We start from the raw sequence: 19247 nt of genomic DNA, 5'->3' as shown, positions 1-19247 counted from the left end.
CCTTCAGTCTCCTGTTTACTCTCTTGAGGTGGTAAAACAAATGGTGTATAATTTTATAAAGACATATCAAGAACATAGTTTGGGGATTATTGTCACAATCGCCACTCACTGCGCACATGACTTGAATGCGACTATAAAGGGTTTACTCCGCTTTCCACTTTCACTCACATTAAGCTAACAAGGAGTTAAGCACACCCCAAAACTAGTCTACAAAACCACACAAAATTCTGTCACCATTTGCTGTATTAGGCCGACAAGAGCCTACTCCTGGTAACACACAAGTACACACAGGCACGCACTGAATCGGTCTAGCATTAAACAGGTTAACATCTAGCACACTGTTAATCAGATGTTTAACCTGTTGGTGACCGCCAATAAGCTTTTTCACGGCAGCCAATAATGGGCTTTATTCTGATGCATAAGCCTTTTTACGGCGCATCAGAATAAATAAACAGAGCAGGGAGCCATTAAATCTCCCTGCTCTCAGCTACCAGGGGGCATCCCTGCTCGAACAGGTGAGATCAATATAAGTATCGGTCTCACCCGTTTAACCCCTCAGATGCGGCGCTCAATAGCGAGCGCCACATCTGAGTGGTTTTGGAGAGAGGGAGGGAGCTCCCTCTCATCCCACTGACAACCGGCGATAAGATCAACCAGCGTCTGTGTCTCCGATGGCAGCCGGGGGTCTAATAAAGGCCCCCAGGTCTGCCTGTAGTGAATGCCTGCTAGGTCATGCCAGAGGCATGTCCTAGCAGATGCCTGTCTGTTTTAAACGGACAGGCAGTAATACACTGCAATACAAAGTATTGAAGTGTATTATAATAGCGATCGGAGGATCGCATATTAAAGTCCCCTAGTGGAACTAGTAAAAAAAACTTTTAATAAAAAGAGAAAAAAAAATGTGAAAAAAAAAATTAAAAACCCACTTTTTCCCCTTATAAACTGCTTTACTATTGCAAAAAAAACAAAATAAAGCAAAAAAGTTACACATATTTGGCATCACCGCGTCCGTAACGACTCCGACTATAAAGCTATTACATTATTTAACCCGCACGGTGAACGCCATAAAAACTAAAATAATAAACAATGGAAAAATTGCTGTTTTCTGTGAATCCTGAAAAATGTGATAAAACGTGATCAAAAAGTCGCATCTACTCCAAAATGGTACCAATAAAAACGACAACTACAAAAAAAAGCCCTCATACAACCGCATCGGCGGAATAATAAAAAAAAGTTATGGCTCTTCATATATGGTGACACAAAAACAAATAATTTTGAAAAAAAAGCGTTGCAAAAAAGGGTGGCAAAATGTCCGTTTTTTTTCTATTTCCCCTCAAAAAAAGTAAATAAAAGTTAATCAATAAATAATATGTACCCCAAAATTGTGCTATTAAAAAATACAACTTGTCCCACAAAAAACAAGACCTTACACAGCTATGTCGACGCAAAAATAAAAAAGTTATAGCTCTTGGAATGCGACGATAGAAAAACGTAAATAATACCTTGGTCATTAAGGTTTAAAATAGGCTGGTCATTAAGGGGTTAACATAGCTGAACAATATTTTTCGGCACCAAGGTTGTGGATAGGTTTGCAGCAGCAAGAAACAAACTTATTTAGTTTCAAATTTAACATACATGGAAGCAAAAACAGTTATAAATATAAAAGGGAATAAAATAAATAATAACAGACCTCTTACAATTTAGGTTCATTGAGAGAGCTACCTGAGAACAGATTGAATATGGACAGAACTGCAATCTCTGCATATCTCTGGGTTTCACATGACATGAGCTTTTGAAGGGTCCCAGTTAGACCACTTCAACCCTGTTCAATGGCATACGAGTTAGAGGAAGGCTAATTACTAACACAAAACTTATGTCATATTTTCTCCAAGGAATCTCTCAGTGAGATACTAGGATGGGCAATTTCCCAAAGCAGATTTTTACCAATCTATATATACCCAACATGGACATGAAATATTAAAAATTTCAACCGATTGTAATGACGGGGGTAAGGAAACAGACAAGTGAGCCCTAATCTACCCGCCACTCAGTCCCTGCCTACTTGCAACGACCCACCCTAGGTGACGGGGTACAACTGGGCGACGGTCCCTACGCACAATAAGTGCACAACAGACAAACAGACAAGGGTACACAGAAGCAAGGGAAAAGGGGCAGTTGCCCACGGCAACACCGAGAGCAACAAGAGTGGTGAACGAGCCGAGTCAAACCAGGAGTGTATGAGGTACCAAACGCAGAGCAGGAGAGTAATGAACAAGCCGAGTCAAACCAGGAGTGTACGAGGTACCAAACGCAGAGCAGGAGAGTAGTCAGTAAGCCAGGGTCAATATGAAGCAGGGTCAAATAGTTCAAGAAGCTGCAGCAGGGCCAGGAAACCACACGAGAAGAATCACAAGCAAGGAGGAACAGGAGAGGCAGGTATAAATAGACAGAGGGCGAGAGCTAGCTCCGTCTGGCCAGGCTATGATAGGCTCTCCCACTCCTAAGCCTGCCATCCCAAGTGGTGGAAGGTGGAGTCAGTCTCCCACTCCTGAGCAGGTGCAGACTGATTACCTATGGGCATGGATACAGAAGCTGTGCCTGGCAGATCCTTAACACCAATAAGTAATTCTGTCGGTTCCTAAATCCAAAAATCCCTCAGTTTCAGATGAGAGACACGGCTAAGCTCCCTGATCATAAATACGGAGTTGCTTATAATATCAATTACTACACGGATGGTTTGAAAAAATTACATATTCCTTTGTACTTTATAGAGGACTTTAGACATTTTTGGACCCAGAGGAGGGCTTTGGAGACAACCATGTTAACTACGCAAGGTATAATCATTTTATGCTTATAAAGAATCATTTGCACATTCATCTGTCCAAGGCTATGTTCACTCTGCGTTCATGTCTCTGTTTGCCATACAAGGCAGGAAAAGCTCCCGACGTATGTATGTTAAACAGAGGCTGGGATAAATGCCTTTCAGTGGCATCTGTCACCCATAGGCTAATATAGCATCCGTTTACATCATGACATATTTTTATGACGTATACGTTATACAAATCCCATAATAGTCAATGGCTGACAGATGCAACAGTTAGGCATCTGTCACAGGCATTCGTCACCTATAGGCATCTATTTTTTTAGGTTTTTTTCTGTCATGAAAAGCTATTGAAAATCTCATTAAGTATATGTTAAAAGGATGCCTATATATACTATATTACATATAGTGGCATAAGTCACCGATTGGATCCCATACTAAAAAAAACTTACATCACGAGGTATACAATTTTTTACCAAATGCCTCTGGATAGAATAACGTTGACTTCTTTCACACTGTGTTTCCAATGCACATTTGACGTATGCATCCGGACGGGTCCCGACACATAAGTCAAATGTACCCATAGGCACCCATTATACCAGTGAGGGTTATGCATTGGGAATACAGTTTACTTGCTGGAAAGAATAAAGTAGTCAACTACGCTATTCTATCCAGAAGTGTACGGGCTCATAGACTTCCTATTGAACCCATAAAACACTTGCTCGGCTTTCCGTGGAAGGCTGATTAGAAACAAAGCGGCACAGTACTCACCGGAGCGCTTCTCCCACTTCGCTTTAGTGATCAGTGGGGGTCTCAGTGCTTAGACCCCCACCGATCAAACCTTCAATGGAACACCTGTAGCTGGACATCTGCCTCTTAGCCAGTGTCGGCCTTAGGTTGGATGGCGCCCTGTGCGGGACTCTCTATTGCCGCCCCCTACACCAACCAAAAATGAACCACATATATAGACACGCACATACTGGAACATATATACTGTACATACATAAAGACAGATATTTAGACATACAGGCAAATATACATACACACATCTGGAATATATACAAACAGGTAAAGATATAGACGTACAGACACATATACACACACACATACACGGGCAGATAAATACACAGACAGGAACATATACAAATACATAAAAGGCACATATATACAAGCACAAAGACATTCACAAACAGACCCATATATAGCCAATACAGATAATGTAGCAGATGTTACCTGCAGTCCTATGTAACACCACAGATAACCCACAGTGATAACTATCTGAGTACAGATAATGTTGTAGATTTCACGTGCAGCCCTATGTAACACCACAGATAACACACAGTAATAACTGAGTACAGATAATGTAATAGACGTTACCTGCAGTCCTATGTCACACCACAGATAACACAGTGATAACTCTCTGAGTACAGATAATGTAGATGTTACCTGCAGTCCTATGTAACACCGCTGATAAGACAGTGATAACTCTCTGAGTACAGATAAGGTTGTAGATAACTATACTATACCCGCAGCCACATATAAACACACACACACACACACACAGAGGCATATATAAGAGCAGCAGAGTATATAAGGGGCAGCCGGGTATATAGGGGGCAGCAGGATATATAGGGGCAGCAAGTTATATAAGGGGCAGCAGGGTATATAAGGGGCAGCAGGGTATATAGGGGCAGCATGGTATATAAGGGCAGCATGGTATATAAGGGGCAGCAGGGTCTATAGGGGCAGCAGGGTATATAAGGGGCAGTAGGTTATATAAGGGGCAGTAGGTTATATAAGGGGCAGCAGGATATATAGGGGCAGCAGGATATATAAGGGGCAGCAGGGTATATAGGAGGCAGCAGGTTATATAAGGGGCAACATGATATATAGGGGGCAGAATGATATATAGGGGCAGCAGGGTATATAGGGGCAGCAGGGTATATAAGGGGCAGCTGGGTATATAAGGGGCAGCAGGGTATATCAGGGGCAGCAGATTATATAAAGAGCAGCAGGGTATATAGAAGGCAGCAGGTTATATAAGGGGCAGCAAGATATATAGGGGCAGCAGGGTATATGGGGCAGCAGGGTATATAGGAGGCAGCACAGATATATCTTCATTTTATCTGTTCTACTTTACACACACTTTTACAAAGAGACATAAACACATGCAGAGACACACACACACACACACACACACACACACACACACACTATAACATATACACATACAAACACAGAGACACACAATGTATACACACAGAGACACACACTGTATACACACAGAGACACACAGACAAACTCACCATCTCTCCTTGATGACAGATCACAGGCTTCTTGCAGGACAAGCTGTGGGCGAAGCTTCCTCCTCTTCTCTTGTTCCTCGGCTCTTATTTACTCCATGTGTGTAACTAAGAGCAGAGCACAGAGTAGAGGCAGAGCACAGTGGTGCCCCCTACATGCTGGGAGGGTGCAGTGCCCTGTGCGCTGGCACACCCCTAAGGTCGCTTTGCCCTTAGCCCAATGTCGTGCAAATGACCTTCTGATGGTTTGTGTCAATGCTGGTTGCCGCCCTAGGCTTAGGATGTGACGTCCAATTTCCACTTTCACTTGCAGTACAGAATGGATCACTATGCGCCATTCTTCCAATCGGACGATTCATCCGTGCAGAGGTTCGCCTCCGCGCACCTCTTGCTGTCATTCCCGTTCGTTGTTGTTCTCCTAACCACTGGGAGACGCAACGTTAAACAGTGCTGACATCTCGGTCTAGGCTTATAGCGATTTGCTGGAGTGATAAACCAAGGTTCATCAAGGATTCTGTCCTTCTCAGTTTGCGACAAGTGGCGATTACTGGCACGTCAACAAACAGGAGGCATCGCACAATGATCCCACAACATATGATGCGATTTTTGAGGTTTCATGTAGCTAAAAAACTTTAAATCTGTTTTTTATGTCCCTCCCACATGCCACAGATTGGAGCTAGGTATTTAATAATTTGCAGATCCTAACGAAACCTGCTACTTCCTCGATTTGCATAACCTTACGGCTTGCCCATCTTGTTGTTGCAATTTCAATGTTGGGGAGTGTATTTACATAGTGCAAACACATTTATAAACTGTTTCTTCTATCATCTAACACAATTTGTGAAAATCATATTGGCAGACAATGCGCCATCAAAGTATCAACCAGTATATTTTTGACCCTGAAAAAAAACATTGGTATAAATTACCAATCTCCATGCAAAAAGTTTTTTTTTATATTAATAAAATAATTTAAGAATCATAGTTCAGACCAAATGGGTTTAAACAGTACATTTATGTTTAGATTTTTTTATCAGAAATACAGTACATTTTATTCACTGTTCAATGGTAGATGAGTCTTGGTGGTTTTCCCTTGGATGATGTGTTACATATATTTCACTGGGTAGATACCAATGGGAATTTATTAGTTACAACGTAACCTTCAATATGAGATTTGTTTCACTCTTTAGCAATTTATGATAGTGATACTAGTACATTTATGTATAGATTTTTTTCTCATAAATACAGTACATTTGTTTTACTTGGTGAATAATTACATATTCATTTTTGAGATGTCGCTAGAGAACAGAGATGGTGTAGTGGTTTAGCCATCAATTAATAAGAGTGATATTTTCCTCTGAGGCAGTAGTGTGTATATTGCAGTAATATATAACCAGCCAGTGGCATGCAAAAGTGGGGTTTTCATGATGTTAATCCTTCATACAGCAACATTAGAGCTGGGCATTAGGAGCTTGTGCCGCCAATTCCACGACGGTTGGCAATAACAATAGTCAAGTACCAAAACTATATGGCATCAGTCATGAGTGTTGAACATTTACACTATTGACAATCAGGCCAAAATGAGCATTGTATGCTGAGTCAGATCACATTGTATTAATAATTTAATGGCTCATCATTTTACAGCATACACATCATGGGCACGGAAAAGGCATTTTGAAAGGACCCTGTGGCCATGGGAGAAAACATTGTTCAATATTGAATGCATATAGTCAATACCATGAGAAGTTTCAATATGGTTCCATACAGGGCCTTTCTATTGGCCTACTTGTTGGCAGCAGGAGCAATATAAGCTTGTGAGAAGAGGATGGGATTTCCGTGGTTAGATTTTACCTTTATATTTCACACATTAATACTATATTTTGCATGTGCCGTGCTAAATTAATACCCTTACACAGTGCTCAATAAATGGCACCATACAGTGCACAATTAATACCTTCATAAAATACAAACTACGATATATACACACACCAGTACACACATCCCCATACATGTACATCTAAATGTACATTCACACATACATAAATACATACACAATCAAACAAATATGCACACATACAAAAATACACATATACAGTGAGAGGACATCTACTGGGTGGCAATTATACCCTCCTCGCATTTCTTCTGTTTAATAATTAGGCAGAAAGCAATTCTCTTCACTTGTGATTGACTCCCTGCTCCCCCTATGTCTGAAGCACATGAAGAAAGAGTGGAGAGGTGGGGGGGTGACCTCCAAACTAGTGAAAATCTCCTAGACAAGGTCTGATCCCACACAGCCCCAAATTGCCCTCCTATCCGAAAAGAAAAATACTCACAATCATGAGATAAGAGTTTATATTTTAAGACTGAGATTGTCTAATAAGGTTACCATAAACCTTGAGGTATACATTAAATATCTGGAAAGAATAGTGACAGTTCATTTCAAATAAAACTGATACACTTTAAGTAGCTCATTTAGCTGTCAGTGTTCACACCACTTCATATTTCATAATTAACATTCAAATATATCTTATAGATGATAGTACAACTCCAGAGGAGTAACTTGAAGCTCTGGGACCCCAATGCATAATTTGTAACAGGGCCCCGCAACTATCACATTTCATTCATCGTACTGGTCTACTTATATGGGACAGAAGAGCCCTTTCAGGCTCTAGGGCCCAGGTGCGACCGCAGCCTCTGCAATCCTTATAGTTATGCCCCTGTAAGAAGCTCAACTCCGAACATCTTTGGAGTCTAGACGAGTGGTCCGTTGTCATATGAGATTCAATCTAAGAGTAAAATGTTCTCTGTAGTCTCTTTCCATCTAAAACAATGACAGTTTCATAGTCATCCAGTCGCTCTTTATAAAATTATTTTGAAACTATTATACTGTGGTTTCTGTCTTTTTTGCAGCTTTTGAATGAAGATATTGACGTAACATGGATTTTTCATGGACATACCTAAAAAAGTAGACAATAAAAACATAGTAATGCAAAATTTGCAATAAGAAAACAAGATTTGTCGGAGTAACGCCTTCCAGGTTTATAATATTGACTTTATATAAATGCCCATTGTGGGCAAAGCCATTTAGGATACCTACAGTACAGCGATTGTACTTATCTCTAGAAATGCAGATAGCTAATTATTGATTGATTCTCATTGTGTTATCCGCACACCAATGGGCTTTATCGACCTTGACTACTGTATTTATTATATAAACCGCCTGGGCACTTAAACGGGCCAATGATCAGGCAAACTAGAGAGTGCTGAGGCGAAAGAGTGTACAAATGCTACTTTCCGAGCATTGACTTGTGTAAACAGAGCAGCGATCAACCAACAATCGAGCAAAGGCTCATTTGTCAGCTGATCTGAAAATGGTCGCTTGTCGGCAGCACATCTTTCTATGTGAACATGGGAGCTGCTGCCGACAAGATGAAAAAAGTATGGGGACGAACACTCGTATAAATTCCGATTATCACACCATTTAATTGGACCAAACAAGAACTGGCCGATATGCTGTAGTGTCGATCGCCTTTACCAGGCGAAAGTCTGCTCATGTAAAAGCACCTTTAAGCTGGACATACAAATGAGATAGCTGTCGTGCGAACACTTGCTTCTCTATCGCTCATCACTCCACCTTAAAAATAGTATTTTTTTATATTAATAAAATAATTTAAGAATCATAGTTCAGACCAAATGGGTTTAATTAGTACATTTATGTTTAGATTTTTTTTCTCATAAATACAGTACATTTTATTCACTGTTCAATGGTAGATGAGTCTTGGTGGTTTTCCCTTGGATGATGTGTTACATATATTTCACTGGGTAGATACCAATGGGAATTTATTAGTTACAACGTAACCTTCAATATGAGATTTGTTTCACTCTTTAGCAATTAATGATAGTGATACTAGTACATTTATGTATAGATTTTTTTCTCATAAATACAGTACATTTGTTTTACTTGGTGAATAATTACTTACTCATTTCTGAGATGTCGCTAGAGAACAGAGATGGTGTAGTGGTTTAGCCATCAATTAATAAGAGTGATATTTTCCTCTGAGGCAGTAGTGTGTATATTGCAGTAATATATAACCAGCCAGTGGCATGCAAAAGTGGGGTTTTCATGATGTCAATCCTTCATACAGCAACATTAGAGCTGGGCATTAGGAGCTTGTGCCGCCAATTCCACGATGGTTGGCAATAACAATAGTCAAGTACCAAAACTATATGGCTTCAGTCATGAGTGTTGAACATTTACACTATTGACAATCAGGCCAAAATGAGCATTGTATGCTGAGTCAGATCACATTGTATTAATAATTTAATGGCTCATCATTTTACAGCATACACATCATGGGCACGGAAACGGCATTTTGAAAGGACCCTGTGGCCATGGGAGAAAACATTGTTCAATATTGAATGCATATAGTCAATACCATGAGAAGTTTCAATATGGTTCCATACAGGGCCTTTCTATTGGCCTACTTGTTGGCAGCAGGAGCAATATAAGCTTGTGAGAAGAGGATGGGATTTCCGTGGTTAGATTTTACAATTATATTTCACACATTAATACTATATTTTGCATGTGCCGTGCTAAATTAATACCCTTACACAGTGCTCAATAAATGGCACCATACAGTGCACAATTAATACCTTCATAAAATACAAACTACGATATATACACACACCAGTACACACATCCGCATACATGTACATCTAAATGTACATTCACACATACATAAATACATGCACAATCAAACAAATATGCACACATACAAAAATACACATATACAGTCAGGGCCGCCATCAGGGGGGTATTAGGGGTAGTACTGTAGGGGGCCCGGCCAAACTTAATTGAAAGGGGGGCCCGGCAACTGCCGCGACTTGCTTTTGGTAGAAAAAAACAAGCCCCTGCAATGGGGCCTGTTCTTTTCACCAAAACAATGTCGTGAGCTGCTGCGGGCCCCCGAGCTGCGGGCCCCCCTCTCATCACCGCCGCCGCGCCGCGAAACACCACCGCTTGCGCGCGTACGAGCGCGCACGACCGCAAGCGCGCACGATCGCAAGCGCGCGCCCACGTGCGAACGACCAGGCGCGCCGCCGAGAGGGAGCAACACAAGTACATCGACGGGGAAGGACAGCCACAAAGGGACAGCGGCGCACAGTTACTTACCTGCTGGCCCGCCTCCGACTCCGCCTCCTCCTTGTCCTCCTCCGCCTCCTCGTCCTCCTTGTCCTCCTCCGCCTCCTCGTCCGACTCTGCCTCCGACTCCGCCTCCTCGTCCTCCTCCTCGTCCGCCTCCTCGTCCGACTCCGCCTCCTCCTCCTTCTCCAGAGCGTAGCTGCGTAAGGAGAGGGGGAGGAGTCTAGTTCTTGCGCGGCGGCAGTTCTACGATCCCCGCCATTTTCTGGAGCCTGGAGGTGAAGGACGACGTCTGGACCGAAGACATCGCCTGAAGAGGACTGGAGTGGGAGCAGCTCTTCTGACATGGTGAGTAAAGTGTGTCAAAGTGCTGTTTAAGTATGGCCCTGTTCACACAGAGTATTTTGCAGGCCGAAAAAATCTGCCTCAATATTCCTTAAAGAATTTTGAGGCAGATTTTGAGGCAGATTTTGACCTGCCCACACTATCTTGCTGCGTTTTTTGCTGCGTTTTTTGCCCGCTGCGATTGAGAACAGCAGACAAAAAACGCAGGGAAAAATGCATTTTCTGCCTCCCATTTATTTCGATGGGAGGTCAGAGGCGGAACCGCGGCAAGAAAGGACGTGCTGCTTTTTCTTTTTTCTGCGACTTACTCTCATTGATTTCAGATTAAATCAATGGGAGGCGGTTTTGGAAGTTTTTTGGTGCTGATTCTGACGCAGTGTCCGAGTCAATTTCAAGGCCCAAAAACTGTGTGGACTGGGCCTTATTGTTAGGGCTTATTCAGACGAACGTGTAATACGTCCGTGCAACGTGTGTGATTTTCACGCGCCTCGCACGGACCTATATTACTCTATGGGGCCGTGCAGACTGTCAGTGATTTTCACGCAGCGTGTGTCCGCTGCGTAAAACTCACGACATGTCCTGTATTTGTGCATTGTTCGCGCATCACGCACCCATTGAAGTCAATGGGTGCGTGAAAATCCCGCCCAGCACTTCCGCAGCAGTATAAACTATGAATGAAAACAGAAAAGCACCACGTGCTACAAACAGAGTGTCATAATGATGGCGGCTGCGCGAAAATCACGCAGCCACGCATCATACGCTGCTGACACACGGAGCTGTTATGGACCTTTTGCATGCGCAGAACGCCAAGTTTTTGCGCACGCAAAAAGCACACGCTCGTGTAAATCCGGCCTTAGGGTAGGAACACACTAGGCATGAACGCTGCGGATTTTATGCAACACATTTTATTGTGGATAATCCGCAGCGTATGCGTATTACAGTCGCAGCAGAGTGGATGAGATTTGAACAAATCTCATTCACACGCTGCAAAAATAATGGACCTGCAGTGTGGCTTTTGGCTTTTTAAGCCGCAGCATGTCAATGTATTCTGTGGGATCGCTGCTCCTCTGTTGCGGAAATGCTGCGGTTCTGCCGCAAAAATCACAAATGAGAAAAAAAAGGTACTTTTTTACATTTATAAAAAAGTTTAGACTTGCCCCGGCCGTAGTCCAAGTGACGCGATCCTCTATTATTAGCGCAGCCCGGAATAGAGGATCGCGTCACCAGGACTACGGCCGGGGCAAGTCTAAACTTTTTTATAAATTTAAAAAAGTGCCTTTTTTTTTTTCTCAGGTGTGATTTTTGCGGCAGAACCGCAGCATTTCCGCAACAGAGGAGCGGCAATTCCACAGAATACATTGACATGTTGCGGCTTAAAAAGCCAAAAGCCACACTGCAGGTCCATTATTTTTGCAGCGTGTGAATGAGATTTGTTCTAATCTCATCCACTCGGCTGCGACTGTAATACGCATATGCTGCGGATTATCCACAATAAAATGTGTTGCATAAAATCTGCAGCGTTCATGCCTAGTGTGTTCCTACCCTAAGGCCGGATTTACACAGGCGTGTGCTTTTTGCGTGCGCATGCAAAAGGTCCATAACAGCTCCGTGTGTCAGCAGCGTATGATGCACGGCTGCGTGATTTTCGCGCAGCCGCCATCATTATGACACTCTGTTTGTATGTTTGTAGCACGTGGTGCTTTTCTGTTTTCATTCATAGTTTATACTGCTGCGGAACTGCTGGGCGTGATTTTCACGCACCCATTGACGTCAATGGGTGCGTGATGCGCGAACAATGCACAAATATAGGACATGTCGTGAGTTTTACGCAGCGGACACACGGACACACGCTGCGTGAAAATCACTGACAGTCTGAACGGCCCCATAGAGTAATATAGGTCCGTGCGAGGCGCGTGAAAATCACGCACGTTGCACGGATGTATTACACGTTCGTCTGAATAAGCCCTAACAATAAGGCCCAGTTCACAGAGTTTTTGGGCCTTGATATTGACTCGGACACTGCGTCAGAATTAGTACCAAAAAAACTTCCAAAACCGCCTCCCATTGATTTAATCTGAAATCAATGGGAGCCAGTCGCGGAAAAAAGAAAAATCAGCACGTCCTTTCTTGCCGCGGTTCTGCCTCTGACCTCCCATCTAAATCAATGGGAGGCAGAAAATGCATTTTTCGCTGCGTTTTTTGTCTATCATCAATCGCCGCGGGCAAAAAACGCGGCAAGATAGTGTGGGCAGGTCAAAATCTGCCTCAAAATTCGGTGCGCAGTTCCAGGCATGCGCGGGAGTTTGCAGGTGTGCGCGATCGGTCGCACGGGCGGCAGTGTTTGACGACCCCCATGCTACCCAGGGCCGCCATAAGGGGGGGTATTATGGGTACTGATGTGAGAGGCCCGGCCAAACCTAATTGAAAGGGGGGCCCGCAGCTCACGACATTCTTTTGGTGAAAAAAACAAGCCCCATTGCAGGGGCCTGTTTTTTTTCTACCAAAGGCAAGTCGCGGCAGTTGCCGGGCCCCCCTTTCAATTAGGTTTGGCCGGGCCTCTCACATCAGTACCCATAATACCCCCCCTGATGGCGGCCCATAATATAGTGCTGGACGGAGTACCGTTAACAGGCGGTGCCACGGTATGGGGGCCCAGAAAATTTAGCTGTAGGGGGCCCTGAAATTCCTGATGGCGGCCCTGTATACAGTGAGAGGACAGACATCTACTGGGTGGCAATTATACCTTCCTCACATTTCTTCTGTTTAATAATTAGGCAGAAAGCAATTCTCTTCACTTGTGATTGACTCCCTGCTCCCCCTATGTCTGAAGCACACGAAGAAAGAGTGGAGAGGTGGGGGAGTGACCTCCAAACTAGTGAAAATCTCCTAGACAAGGTCTGATCCCACACAGCCCCAAATTGCCCTCCTATCCCAAAAGAAAAATACTCACAATCATGAGATAAGAGTTTATATTTTAAGACTGAGATTGTCTATTAAGGTTACCATAAACCTTGAGGTATACATTAAATATCTGGAAAGAATAGTGACAGTTCATTTCAAATAAAACTGATACACTTTAAGTAGCTCATTTAGCTGTCAGTGTTAACACCACTTCATATTTCATAATTAACATTCAAATATATCTTATAGATGATAGTACAACTCCAGAGCAGTAACTTGAAGCTCTAGGGCCCCAATGCATAATTTGTAACAGGGCCCCGCAACTATCACATTTCATTCATCGTACTGGTCTACTTATATGGGACAGAAGAGCCCTTTCAGGCTCTAGGGCCCAGGTGCGACCGCAGCCTCTGCAATCATTATAGTTATGCCCCTGTAAGAAGCTCAACTCCGAACATCTTTGGAGTCTAGACGAGTGGTCCGTTGTCATATGAGATTCAGTCTAAGAGTAAAATGTTCTCTGTAGTCTCTTTCCATCTAAAACAATGACAGTTTCATAGTCATCCAGTCGTTCTTTATAAAATTATTTTGAAACTATTATACTGTGGTTTCTGTCTTTTTTGCAGCTTTTGAATGAAGATATTGACGTAACATGGATTTTTCATGGACATACCTAAAAAAGTAGACAATAAAAACATAGTAATGCAAAATTTGCAATAAGAAAACAATATTTGTCGGAGTAACGCCTTCCAGGTTTATAATATTCACTTTATATAAATGCCCATTGTGGGCAAAGCCATTTAGGATACCTACAGTACAGCGATTGTACTTATCTCTAGAAATGCAGATAGCTAATTATTGATTGATTCTCATTGTGTTATCCGCACACCAATGGGCTTTATCGACCTTGACTACTGTATTTATTATATAAACCGCCTGGGCACTTAAACGGGCCAATGATCAGGCAAACTAGAGAGTGCTGAGGCGAAAGAGTGTACAAATGCTACTTTCCGAGCATTGACTTGTGTAAACAGAGCAGCGATCAACCAACAATCGAGCAAAGGCTCATTTGTCAGCTGATCTGAAAATGGTCGCTTGTCGGCAGCACATCTTTCTATGTGAACATGGGAGCTGCTGCCGACAAGATGAAAAAAGTATGGGGACGAACACTCGTATAAATTCCGATTATCACACCATTTAATTGGACCAAACAAGAACTGGCCGATATGCTGTAGTGTCGATCGCCTTTACCAGGCGAAAGTCTGCTCATGTAAAAGCACCTTAAAGCTGGACATACAAATGAGATAGCTGTCGTGCGAAAACTTGCTTCTCTATCGCTCATCACTCCACCTTAAAAATGTATGTGCATATTTATTTCGATGGAGAGAGGGAAATAAGCCCCTGGTAGGCCTCCCTACCAGTGTATGGATCCTCCGTATGGTACCTTATTTTGAAGTTATTCTCTAGGGGAGCATAGCTCCTTAATACGGCATCTTGTGGAGCAATGCCACCTATGAAATCTGAAGCTTACAGAGGTACAGTAGGACCCCATAGAAGTCATAACGGTTGTATTGTGCTGTATGTGTATTGTGCATGAACCCTTAGGGAGTAAACATTAGGTAGCACAAAAACAAGTTAATGATTACTAATTACCAATTTTTTCCCCTAAATATGCTAGATTTTTAGAAAAAACGCACCTTAGAGAAGTGGTTTCCAACCTATGGCTCATAAGCTTTTGCAAAACTATAAACCAAATCATGTCTTGACGGCCATGATCAGTCATAGCATGCTGGGAGTTGTGGCTTCGTAACAGCTAGAGAGTCACAGGTTGGAAACCACTGCATTAGAGGATCCAAAGTAAGACCCAGTGCACAAGGTAAAAGATTGCCCTTACTCCCAAAAGACTTTCCCTATGTTATAAGTGACCTCTGCCCGCTGCTCTATTATTCAGACTATTAAATACATGAATGATCATAGTCAGAAATATACAGAATAATCTCTATTAAAAACAAGCTACTTACTTAGCAATTGTCCTTTGTATTACTCGCTCTTCCTCCTCGTTGAGTCGTTGCAAAATGTTTGTCAAAAGGGGGAGGCTAAATTTAATATACTGTGCTACCTGTTGGGAAAAAGAAGGAAGTATTGGTCACATGCTCTCCTAGCAGCAATAAACCTAGTTATGTTACAAAGGTAACGTATATATACATCGCTGCTGATCTCTTCTGCTTCTCTGTCCATAAGGAACATCCTTGCTATGTTTCCTGAAGGGCCTTGTAATAGTCTTTCCCAGAGCGGACAGTCTGTGCTTTTCAGTTTCTTCTTTTCTAGAGAAGAGATATTTCACTTGTTTACAATAATTCACTGATGCATTCAATATAAGAAGAAACATTATGATAAATGTAATAGAATCTTTTGTCATTGTATTCTGTACAAAGAGAAGGAGAAGGCCTAAGTGCTACAGCTGCATCTCTACAACTATACTGCGTCCTCTGGTGGCAGCAACTATAAACATGAATATTTTTGTATAGCATTTCAGCTGAACAGATTTATCAATGTGCCATAAATTTGCAAATGGGTCAAGAGGATCCTGAAAACTGGGGAATCCTCCATATTTGGCTTAAAGAGTTGTCCCATATGGACCTTCTGTAAATGAGGACCCACTGGTAGCCCCACAATCCTGTATCGGCGGCAGGAAATATAAGGCTGACCACGTAATACAAGGATGCGATTAGTATTCCAGATCGGGAAATACATGGACACGAATAGTCCACTAGAGCTGCAGCCGCTCTGCAGTTGTTCTCTGCTCTGGCTAATAGACGGGGGTCTTAAAGAGGCTCTGTCACCAGATTTTGCAACCCCTATCTGCTATTGCAGCAGATAGGTGCTGCAATGTAGATTACAGTAACGTTTTTATTTTTAAAAACCGAGCATTTTTGGCCAAGTTATGACCATTTTTGTAGTTATGCAAATGAGGTTTGCAAAAGTCCAAGTGGGTGTGTTTAAAAGTAAAAGTCCAAGTGGGCGTGTATTATGTGCGTACATCGGGGCGTTTTTAATACTTTTACTAGCTGGGCGTTCTGATGAGAAGTATCATCCACTTCTCTTCAGAACGCCCAGCTTCTGCCAGATCACGCTGTGACGTCACTCACAGGTCCTGCATCGTGTCAGACGAGCGAGGACACATCGGCACCAGAGGCTACAGTTGATTCTGCAGCAGCATCAGCGTTTGCAGGTAAGTAGCTACATCGACTTACCTGCTAACGCCGATGCTGCTGCAGAATCAACTGAAGCCTCTGGTGCCGATGTGTCCTCGCTCGTCTGACACGATGCAGGACCTGTGAGTGACGTCACAGCGTGATCTGGCAGAAGCTGGGCGTTCTAAAGAGAAGTGGATGATACTTCTCGACAGAGCGCCCAGCTAGTAAAAGTATTAAAAACGCCCCGATGTACGCACATAATACACGCCCACTTGGACTTTTACTTTTAAACACACCCACTTGGACTTTTGCAAGCCTCATTTGCATAACTACAAAAATGGTCATAACTTGGCCAAAAATGCTCGTTTTTTAAAAATAAAAACGTTACTGTAATCTACATTGCAGCGCCTATCTGCTGCAATAGCAGATAGGGGTTGCAAAATCTGGTGACACAGCCTCTTTAAGCAGGGGAGCCCTTCTATGAAACCGATATGCCCTGCTAAAGCTTATGACAGAATTGTGTCTCACCAAAGTAAAACACTGGTACACCAGGTCAGACCAAGCATAGAGTTTGAAATCAATAAATCGAAAACATAACTCAAAATTGTGACAGTATTTACATTTCACCAAACCTGTTCCCAGTAAGAGTTACTTAAAATCTAGCTCAGTCAATATAAGTCTGTTTTTGTTGTGAAGAATCCTTGCAGAGAATACTTGTCCAGATTTAGAAATGTATCTGAAGTAATAGTGTATAATTAGCAGTAACATTTGCAATTTTGACCAGAAATGACAGCTTTATCAGCAGCTACATGGCACATTCTGCACTGTTTTCTTAGACCTGGTCGGAAGCTTGGTTTAAGATGCTTCTTCCTCCAACTTCAACCCCCACATTATAATGTTTAAAGGGGTTACAAATAATTAGAAAAAAAAAAAAAGGGCCCGCTTATTTTTTAGTTAGAGCATGCTGTTATTGTAGCTCATCCACAATCTGTGTAATGCTATACCAGGTCTTGCCTCGAAACTAAAGCTCTGATCATCATCTCAAAGATCAGAAATGTTTGTAGTTCTGTAGAGGCATGAAGATTTCACATAGTTATTCTGAGCACCAATGCAAAAGAGAGGAAATTCTCAGCATCCCTCAGCTGTAAATAGAATATTCAGAATTTTACAATGAGCATACTCCTGCGCTTCTAGCAATAGCCAGGCAACATATGTGGCAATTATTTACATTCTTAGGCCTCATGCACACGACCGTTGCTATGTGCACGGCCATGATTTTCGGGTCGGCCAGGGGCATAGTGTCACCCGCGAGCCGTCCGCAAATCACGGGACGTGCACATGGCCGCGTCCATTATTTTCTATGAGTCTGGACCGCAGAACACAGCCGTAATAAGATATGTCCATTCTTTCTGCGGACCAGGCTCCTGGGCCATGCACGGACTGTCGAAACCACGGTCGTGTGCATGGGCCCTAAGAAATGAATGGGGCCGCAATTCTCCCATGGATTTTCGGGGGAATTGCGTCCGCAAAAGCAGGTTCGTGTGCATGGGGCCTTATACATTCTCTACCAGACATCACTAGGTGTCATTTATAAAGACTTATGTACCTGCTGAGTGTACGCTAGTCTGGAAAGCAGCGAAGTGAAGGCTGTATTTCCCAACACTTAGTACACACACTGACTACAGCCATCACTACTGAATCTTGCCCACCATTAGTTGGCATTGTTCACCACCAATTTTCTAAGATACCGAAGCAAAACGTGGCAGATATTTTCCGCCATGGCTTTTGTGACGGATTTCACCCTTTACATTGCAAAGGGTAAAAGCCGCATTGAAAATCTGCTCCACAACAGAATGGGTATCATACAGATTTTAGCTTAAATTTGCTCTGAATACCACCCAGATTCCTTTTGCTACATGTGGATAGGTTTTGTAAACCCCAACCAAATGAATTGTACTGTAAATTCAGGAGTTTACAGAGGGCTCTGCAGATTTTCAGTGCGGAATCTGAACCGAAAATCTGTGACAATAAGTAGCTCAGTTGCACTTGTGCAGCTCATAGGTTATGCCCTCAACTCACCAACACAAAAAAAAATACTCACCTCCTGAGGCATGGATAATGTATAGTGCAAATTCATTCGGACTAGTCTCAATCTGTCAAGCAAAAACATTTTTAAAAGGTAACTTAATACTATAGTCAACTTTATTTTAATGAGCTGCTATTAGTAATAAAGGTGATTCTCTTAGACTGTTAGAACATTCATAATTTGTAGCTACCAAAACAATGAAGTTTTAAATATACAGTACAAGCTTTTAAAACAAAAAGAATTGCCAACATCAACCACTGATAAACTACCTCAATCTTACTGGTTGCTGTGGACAGCATTTACATTTAATTTTCTTTTGCTAATCTTTATAAATAATTCCCAATTTATTTATTAAAAAACACATTGGGCATCTTTATCAATGTTATTGTGCCAGTTTTCTTAGGACAGAGAAACTTGGCGCAGCTCAATAGCTGAAACGTATAGCACTGCCACG

General features: G+C 42.4%; 1 protein-coding gene across 1 annotated transcript in view; it reads right to left on the bottom strand.

Annotated features, from left to right (window-relative positions):
• Positions 1-13613: 13613 nt before the first annotated feature.
• Positions 13614-19247, bottom strand: part of RASSF6 (Ras association domain family member 6) — a 73370-nt gene continuing 67736 nt past the window's right edge. Inside the window, exons 8-11 of the mRNA XM_075849777.1 lie at positions 18809-18860; positions 15716-15834; positions 15532-15629; positions 13614-14183 (exon numbers count right to left, since the gene is read on the bottom strand). Of these exons, the coding sequence (XP_075705892.1) occupies positions 14108-14183; positions 15532-15629; positions 15716-15834; positions 18809-18860 (345 nt within the window). The 3' untranslated portion in view covers positions 13614-14107. The remainder of the gene's footprint in view (positions 14184-15531; positions 15630-15715; positions 15835-18808; positions 18861-19247) is intronic.

The sequence above is a fragment of the Rhinoderma darwinii genome, chromosome 1 (assembly GCF_050947455.1).
Source record: "Rhinoderma darwinii isolate aRhiDar2 chromosome 1, aRhiDar2.hap1, whole genome shotgun sequence".
Taxonomy (NCBI): Eukaryota; Metazoa; Chordata; class Amphibia; order Anura; family Rhinodermatidae; genus Rhinoderma; species Rhinoderma darwinii.
Note: the sequence above shows the minus strand (reverse complement) of the source record. Positions and strands in the feature narration are given on the sequence as shown.